Source organism: Abramis brama, assembly GCF_963993115.1.
Source record: "Abramis brama genome assembly, chromosome: 8".
NCBI classification, from domain to species: Eukaryota; Metazoa; Chordata; class Actinopteri; order Cypriniformes; family Leuciscidae; genus Abramis; species Abramis brama.
Window position 1 is genome coordinate 17217635 of NC_139970.1, and position 9551 is coordinate 17227185.

Sequence of the window (9551 nt, forward strand, 5' to 3'; positions counted from 1 at the left end):
TCCTGTTTCCACTTCACCATTGCCTTAGGTGAAGAACTTTTTTCTTTGGTTAAAATTCTTCTGATATATATATTATTAAATTTTTTATCTCTAATGGAAAGGCCCCCAACAGTCAGACTAGGAAGAGAACCAATTGCAGGATTATACATCTTTTCGTTTTTATAAGATAAAGTAGTTTCGGGGAGATACAATGAATGAGTTTAAAGTATTCTTTAGAAGATACATTTGTCCCAAGATAATTAACAAATTCATTATAATTAAGTAGGTCAGGGAGGACAGACTAGGATCATACCAGAGAATGTCTAATAGGAATCATACCATTATGTGAAAGAAGGAAGCCCATCCATTTTTTTATACCACTTGTCCTCCCTTTTTTTATTTTGTCCATTATTTTGGCACCGAATGCAGGAATGACCCATTTAATGACAGAATAAATTTTAGCTAAATAAATATTGTTTATTTACAGCTAAATATTGTTTTAAAAGTATGAGATACTTTTATTATCACGCTTTTAAAATAAAAAGTAAGTCTTGTTTTGAAGAAATTATCGATGACGATTGAGTCGTGAATTTCATTTTCCACACGGACAATAATAACAGGAGAACAAAGATGGCGACGTCCCTGCTCAGGTTAGGTCGACTTGGATCTGTCAAGGTAATAATAGACTGATCTTTCTGCTTTTTACGGAGATGATCTTCTAGAGGTACTTTGTAAATGTGCAAATGTTTAGGTGCCTTTCGAATGAGATAAAGACACGATAAAAAGGGACTTATATCCGTTATAACCTCAGTAGTGAAATTAAATGCTGATGGATAGCTAATAGGCTATAGTCATATCAGTGAAATGTTAAATTAAGTAATATAACAGTGTATGTATGTATATATATATATATATATATATATATATTTATAATGGATGGTTGTTTTTATGGGTGTTATATTACTTGATTTAAGATTTCACTGATATGACTATTAGCTATCCATCAGCATTTAATTTCACTATTTAGTGTGTTGTAGTGAGTTGCATTAATTGTCTACTGTTTCAGAATAACATGTGTCTCTCTGTGTTCATACAGTGTCTCCTGCGTGAGGGCTGGAGCACACCTAGGGCCCCATTTGTTGCAGCACTGTGCACTAAAGACGATGTCCCACCCAAAACACCTAAAAAGGCAAAGGCTTCAAGTAAGAGTAAGGGCATGCTTATTCTTTCCATAAATCTATCATTAAGTCTGAATCTTGAATTTCCTGTTGTTTCATGCACACATACTATATTATAGGCTAATCCAATCTCACTTACAATGTGTCTACAGCATAATTATATGTTTCATCATTATTTGTGCTTAGAGTTGCTGTAAGTGATTAGCTATTTTGTATCTTCTTCCATAATTAGAGCCTGTCCCAATACTCACTCTTGCAGTCTTTACACATTACCACTTGTCTACTTGCACTAAGTGTTTCCTGTATTACACATATTCAAGTGGTCATGAAGACTACAAGTGTGCTTAGAACTTTTAATAACCCGATGTGATACACTACATCATAGTGTTGTAAAAATACAAGTAACGTTTTTAAAGAGCTTTATTTACATAGTTAGATTTTTAATACTTTGCAGTTTAAAATAAACTTCTAAATGTCTGTGTGTTCAGTGGATCCTATATAACAGGATTGAATATATTTGTAATTCTTGTAATTAAGAGATTAAAAGCGGTTGCTAACACATTTCTCAGAACAACTAATATTACAGTGATATAACAGGGACATTTATGCATGGTAATAAAAAAAAACTTGCAGCACCTTTAAGCACATGTAGTTTTCATGTTCATTACTGTGGAAGAAATTCAAAAGAACCATTTACTTTTGGCTGAACAGTTTGAGGACATACAATTGTAAGCCCATGCAGTTATACTATGTCTGCATGATTATCATTGGTCAAGGGATTCCTCAATTTTTTATATCGAAGTTGACATTATTTCAATTTGTAGTACTTTTACATGGCAAAATAATGGTTTTACTGACATTTTTTGGGGGCAGGAAATATTGAAGGGCTTGTCCTGTGTTGTTGTTTTTTGTTTGTTTTTTTACATCACAGCCATAAGCCACGATTTGCTGCTAGTCAGTGACAGCAGGTATTTATAATTTAGGGAAGGGAACATTCTCATTCAAGAGAGCATTGTCAGGCATGCAAAATTTGGATATGCCCTTGAAGATGATGTATCAGTATATTTCATGGAACATCATTATTTGTACATTTCAGATGTGTATATTTGGTAAAAGATTTGTCATCTTTTAGTAGTGCACTATGTACAGTCCTACCATTCAAATGTTTGGGGTCAGTAAGATAAACATGTTTTTGACAAGAGTACCTTATGCTCACCAAAACTACATTTATTTGATCAAAAATACAGTGTGAAAATATTGTGAAAGGTTATTGCAATTATATTTAATATATTTAAAAACGTAATTTATTCCTGTGATCAAAGCTGAATTTTCAGCATCATTACTCCAGTCTTCAGTGTCACGTGATCTTTCAGAAATCATTCTAATATGCTGATTGTTCAATGATCAATGTTGAAAACAGTAGTGCTGCTTAATATTTTTATAGAAATAAATTGTATTCTTTGAATAATAATAATAAAAAAAAAACGCATTTATTTTAAATGAAGGGTGCTTCGATCAGGATTTTTGGGGCCGATCACAGAAATAAATAATACTATGTGATAAATAGAAAGGCTTTCTATTCATCATGTGGTGTTATTTATTTATTTTGCTATTCTTAATGTATATTACGTATTAAAATTAAGAGATGAGAAAGTATCATGAATCGACAATTCTATATTTATTGGCAAGTAATGTGCAACATGTTCCATTCTGTCTTTTAGAGGTGATTAGGAACAGCTTAGAGCTTACAGAGATACAGAAATATATGAAAGTTATATGAAAGATATCAACAGAAAGTAATGAAATGTAAAACAACACTGCATAGTCTTCACTGTATAAATTAAATGTAGATTAATCCTACTAAATTACGAAAAGAGCAGTGAGTAATTTTCCCCTTGTCTTTTGTTGTTTGATTAACATTAATGACAGACAACAGCAGGTTTGTTAGGCTGCTGTCACTTTAAGAGCTAATGCTCGTAAACTCATGCAATTTAGCTCCCGGCTGTTTATGTTCACTTAAGTCATAAACAACTGTGTTTAAGCAAAAAATCACCAAGCCGGGCGTTTTAACATATTTGTGTGTGTATTTGACTGTTCATGCGTGAACCCGAAGCCCAAACTTTGCTTATCTCGGAGGACGCACACAGAAAGGCACTTGGAGAACATCTTTCTTTAACAACTTAATGCAGTTTGACTAACTCTTTATCAGCAAGCACATCCTGCTGTTTAGTAGACTGCATTTTATGACAATCACTTATTTAGCGGATTTGGACGTTAAGTTTGGGCTTTTAGGGAGGAATGAAAGTGCACCGCTGTTGAGGAAAGAATCGCACACAGCTCTGGCTGGTGAATGTAGTGAAGCAATTTTAGCTGTCTCACGTGTTTTGCGTCATCTGATCGGCCTTTATAGAGACAATCGGTGCCCAATTGATCGGAGCACTCTTAATAGAAATCTTTTGTAACATTTATAGATGTCTTTTCTATCCCCTGCAATCAGTTTAATAAATCATTACTGTATAAAAGTACTCATTTATTTAAAAAAAAAAAAAAATCTTACGATTCTAAGCTTTGAAAGGTAGAGTAGATGGCCTCAAAAATTACAGACATGGACTTAAAGGAACATCAATTTTGATTTCATGTGGTCTTTAATTGAAATTATTGCTCTAGTATGTGAATGCTCATTAGCTGAACCACCCTGAAAAATGAAAAACTCCTGGTTTCAGCTAAAGAGCCTCAGTTTGCATTTTGGTAAAACTTTATTGGTGATTTGAACTATTTTATTTAAGCTTACCAAACAGACTTTGGTCTTTCCTCAAATAGAGCTGTACTTGCACGCCTATTGCCCAGATAGAAAATAGTTCTAATACCCTGGGAGGCGTTACCAAGATGGCTGCTGAGCGTTCTGACTTTCCTTAAAAAGGCACTTTGATAGGGTGTGTAAGGTTTTCTTATGGTGTTTGCTGGGTTTAATAGTTGCGTTGAACTGGAGGTTTTCTCAAATGTAATAAACTACAAAAACAATCTTATATATTTTATCCCATTTACCGTTTCCTCAGCCATAGAGGCCGATGAGCGGGCCTCTCTTCTAGCCTACAAGCCCGCTGTTGCCTTCCCCTCTAAGCTGTCTGCTGCAGGATTTCTTCTCAAAGACGTAGCTTTAGGTAAGTCTGAAACTGCTGAGGCGGTTTCCACAGCCGCTGCAAATGAGACGACAGCTGACAGTCCTGTTGCTGAAACGGCAGCGGCTGACATTGCTGTAGAAGAGGCAAAGATCACGGAAGTCCCACCTACTAATGGAGCCACTACAGAAATTGGAGGAAGTAAGACCTCGGATGTTAAGGCAGAAGTACAGAAAGATCAAGACGATGCCTCTTCCTCATCCTCCAGTGATTCTGATTCAGACTCTGATTCTGATGATGAGAAACCAAAGACGGAAACACCGGTGCAGTCTGGAGAGAAAGCAGCAGAAGAGAAGAAAGCTCCTGGTCTGACAACTGAAGAAGTGGGTGTTCCAGATAAAGAAGCAAACCCTGAAACTACGCCATTTGGAGAAGCTCAAGAAAGTGCTGAAACTGTGACTAAAGCAACACCAGAAGAGGTTCCTGCACCAAGTGATAAGCCAGTTGGATCAGTGGAGACCCTTATTGATCCTGCCCCTGTATTATCCTCCACGTCTGAAGCAGTTCCTGAAGTTTCCAGTGAAGCAGTTCCTGAAGTTTCCAGTGAAGCAGTTCCTGAAGTTTCCAGTGAATCCATTACAGTTGCCACTTCTGACAATATATTGGACTCTGCAACAGAAATTAAAACGGCTCCTACGGAGGAGATTGCTGTTGAAAAGGAACCAGAAATTAAAGTTGAAGAGGAACCAGAAATTAAAGTTGAAGAGACTGTCAAAGTTTCTGCAGAAGTTCTCCCAGAAGTTCTCCCAGAAGTTCTCCCAGAAGTTCTCCCAGAAGTTCTCCCAGAAGCCGGGTCTGAAGACGTAGCTGACACCGCTGTTGACGCTGGTCCTGAAGTATCTTCCGAGGCTCCTGGAGATGTTCCTGCACCCAAAGCTGAGGCAGGAGCGCTGAACGCTGAAGGAACCCCTTCAGAAGAGCTGGTGGACCCTGCACCTGTGACCGCTGATGCTGTCGAGGCTCTGGCTGAGACGGACGTTGTGGAAACACCTGAGGGTACACCACACACCCTTACTCAGTTTCTTTCTCTGGATCCGTCACACAGAAACACATTTCTCTTACCTTTTTTCCAACACTAACATCTTTACATGGCTTTAGTGGGACTGCTGTTACTAAGGCTTTTGCTCAAATGGCTTCGCAACTTTTGATCTTCATTGTGCATTTGCTTTTTTAATGAGTTATTTTGTTAACATTTGCATGACATTGCATGACTTCTTTAGCATTTATTATTTCAACCTAAACAATGTTCCCTAGGTTGAGGTTTGAAGTGGTTTCCTGTCTGCATTGTGAAAGTGTAATTAGCCATTTAACTCATTTCAAAATAGTCCTGCAGATCTAATTAACTGAACATGTTTTCCAAAATTACCATATGTACTATAGTACTATAATCTATCTATCTATCTATCTATCTATCTATCTGTATTTATGTCTATCTATCTATCTATCTATCTATCTATCTGTATTTATGTCTATCTATCTATCTATCTATCTATCTATCTATCTTTATGTCTATATTTATCTATCTATCTATCTATCTATCTGTATTTATGTCTGTCTATCTATCTATCTATCTATCTATCTATCTATCTGTCTATCTGTATTTATGTCTGTCTGTCTATATCTATCTATCTATCTATCTTTATGTCTATCTTTATCTATCTATCTATCTATCTATCTATCTATCTATCTATCTATCTATCTATCTATCTATCTGTATTTATGTCTGTCTGTCTATCTTTCTATCTATCTATCTTTATGTCTATCTTTATCTATCTATCTATCTATCTATCTGTATTTATGTCTATCTATCTATCTATATCTATCTATCTATCTATCTATCTATCTATCTATCTATCTATCTATCTGTATTTATGTCTGTCTGTCTATATCTATCTATCTATCTATCTATCTATCTATCTATCTATCTATCTATCTATCTATCTTTATGTCTATCTTTATCTATCTATCTATCTATCTATCTATCTATCTATCTATCTATCTATCTATCTGTATTTATGTCTATCTATCTATCTATCTATCTATCTATCTATCTATCTATCTATCTATCTATCTATCTATCTATCTATCTATCTATCTATCTATCTGTATTTATGTCTGTCTGTCTGTCTATATCTATCTATCTTTATCTATCTATCTATCTATCTATCTATCTTATCTATCTATCTATCTATCTATCTATCTATCTATCTATCTATCTATCTATCTATCTATCTATCTGTCTATCTGTCTGTCTGTCTGTCTGTCTGTCTGTCTATCTATCTATCTATCTATCTATCTATCTATCTATCTATCTATCTTTATGTCTATCTTTATCTATCTATCTATCTTTATGTCTATCTTTATCTATCTATCTATCTATCTATCTATCTATCTGTCTGTCTGTCTGTCTGTCTGTCTGTCTGTCTGTCTGTCTGTCTGTCTGTCTGTCTGTCTGTCTGTCTGTCTGTCTGTCTGTCTATCTGTCTGTCTGTCTGTACAATCGTTCATCCTGTTGATGTTAAGATACATTATCCATTTGATCAGTTTTTCTAAAGATATGACTCATCAGTAACTGTAGGAACACCTGCTTGAACCAACAGTAACACCAGTGATAAGCGTGCTGTGTGTGTGAACACTCTTTAAGGACACTGGAGGGGTAGAATGATTGTGGCTCACTCACTCTTTTGCTGTCATTTTTCGCATTAAAAATTTGCTAGGCACCTCGGCTCAATTAACAAATCAATTTTTAATTTTAAAAAGTACCTAATAATCCACATGATCATCAACACCTTATTTATTTATTGTGTCCACTGGCACGGATTGACAGGAGCTGTATGGAAGTTTTTAATGCGTTCTGTATGGATACTGAGGCTCACGTGGGGGATTGTGGGTTGGATGTTAAAGCTAAGCTTGTGCTGCTGGTAGATTCAGTATTTAATTCAGATTGTTACATTTGTACTTGAAATACAGTTTTCACACTTTCATTGTGAAAGGACTGTGGCTGGGATAATGAATGTTTATTTAATTGAAATCACATGTATACCTGGGCATTCAGAAATAAAGTTAACATTCATAGAGTATTTTTATGACCACACACCATATATGATTCATATTACCATAGCAGAGTATATGCACTATATAAGCTGTAGTGTTTTGAGTGCTGTTGGACCGGTTTCTTCCGCACCAGTGGACATGTAGGGTAAAGCCAACTTTACACAATTTTACACTTTTCTTAATTGTTTACCCCTCCACAAGTGTAAGATTAACTTTTTGCTTTTGTGTGCCCCTCTATTGTTTTATAGTCATCTTATGAGCAATGTAAAGCGCTATTTTCACTCTTTCACTCTTCCTGTCCCCGCATGTATGAACATCTCCACTCCCAGATCTGATGTATATTTTGTGCTTAATGTACACATTTTCTTGTTTTGTGAATTGAATATTGTTTATGTGATCATGTTATGCTAAAGATAATATTGATGCTTTTTAGCACGTGAAGACTGAACACATTGTAATAATTCGTTCCCTTGATTTAATTAAATCAAATCGAGGGAACAAATTAGTTCAACATGGCCATGATTTACTAAAACGAGAATTAATTCTTAATTCGTGGCCACTATATATATTTGTCTGCATGTCATGTGCGGTGCTCCATAAATTACAAATAAGTGCATATGTTGAGAGTCATGAATGTGGGATGTTTCATTTATGAGTTTGTGCAGTTATGCTTTAGATTGGATGTTATAATTGTGTTTGTATAATATTGATGTTTATGGCAGAACTGAGCACGATAACAGAGTAATGTGGAAAGATCCTCTCTTTATAAGCATCTGGTTTACTGTTCTTGTTGTTAAAGTTCGATTTAGCTGTAGTGTGAAATGGAAAATTACAAAGTAATTAAGGTTATTGTGAGGGAAACTGTCAGACGTCTGAAAGGCTGGAGGCTCCTCACACCTTTTTGTGTAAAGGACCACCTGGGGATTGGAAGTGATCACTGTAACACCATGAAAGGTGTGACGATTCCTCTCAGAAATGCGTTTGAAAAGTGATTAACAGGAAGCCTCTTCCTTGGTTCTTTTAGATGTAATTCATTCTATGATAATTTTGTTCAAATCTTTATTTAGCATGTAGTTTCATTTTTACTTTGATTCAATCTTGTTGGGAATATTTTCATTCGAGATTATCTTCTAATTCAAAACAAATGTTCAGTCAACCAAAATCATGGTTTTACTTGGGCTTGGTTAAATGGGCTTTTCTTTCTGAAACAACTTCTTGTCTTTCCATTGTTGTCAATGCACTTTGTTTGTTTTTGTGGGGTTTTTTCCCCCCTAGTTCCACATGTCTTACATTTAATCTCTTACATTATTAATTTCCTCAGAACAAGCCCCAGAGAAAGCCCCGGAGCCGGAGCCGGAGCCCTTTGACAACACCACGTACAAGAACCTGCAACACCACCAGTACAACGCGTACACCTTTGTTGATCTGGATGTAGAGATGTCTAAACACCGTCTGCCGCAGCCCTCCGCCGGCCGGCGCTGAGCCTCCATCGCATGGCCTGTATCACTGTCCACAACCCTGTTTCTTCCCCATCTTCCTTTGTTCTTCAGATGATTTGCTGAGAAATCTCAAAGCTTTACGCTTGAATTCTGTAATTATGGAATTAAAACAGATAATCTATAACTTCATCAGAGTGGTTTGGTTTTTATGTTGTTGCAGTTGTCTTCTACAGTATTTGAATAGTGTTTAGCTCACTTTACACTTATATTCTAATGAGACTACGTCTGCTTTCACTTTATTACATTGTTTATTGCAAGACTTTAAATTCGCAAATTGTTTAAATGCTGTGTTTCCATCATGATCGTGATGGAATTCCTGTACTAATATTTTTCAATAATACAAATAGTTATTTAAAAAGACAAAGAACTGACTTTATCTATCTTTCTATCAATCTATCTAGATCTGTCTGTCCGTCTATTGGTGTATATCTATCCTTATCTATCTTTCATTTGAATCTAGCATTCTTGCAGAAGAAAAAACAAAACAATAAACTGAATAAAAACCTAAACTGCACAATAATGGTACAGATTTTAGAACAAATTGTCCCGATCCTGGTTCTCCCATAACGGGGACGGGGAGTGTTTAAAATATTCGCTGAGGGCGAGACTTCGCCTCTCCTCACGTCACAGCTCCGCCCTCTGCGTAAATATTCATGAGCTGA

The 9551-nt window shown here is 35.8% G+C and overlaps 1 protein-coding gene across 2 annotated transcripts; it reads left to right on the forward strand.

Moving 5' to 3' along the window:
* Window positions 1-513: 513 nt before the first annotated feature.
* Window positions 514-9018, forward strand: ndufv3 (NADH:ubiquinone oxidoreductase subunit V3). Of its 2 annotated transcripts, none has more exons than XM_084123072.1 (4): window positions 514-654; window positions 1076-1187; window positions 4214-5332; window positions 8712-9018. In XM_084123072.1, the coding sequence occupies exons 1-4, from the start codon at window positions 610-612 to the stop codon at window positions 8870-8872; spliced, it is 1437 nt and encodes a 478-aa protein (XP_083979198.1). In that variant the 5' UTR covers window positions 514-609; the 3' UTR covers window positions 8873-9018. The 2 variants fall into 2 exon arrangements, with proteins under 2 accessions (XP_083979198.1, XP_083979199.1); XM_084123073.1 differs by having other exon boundaries at window positions 1076-1181.
* The last annotated feature ends 533 nt before the right edge of the window (window positions 9019-9551 follow it).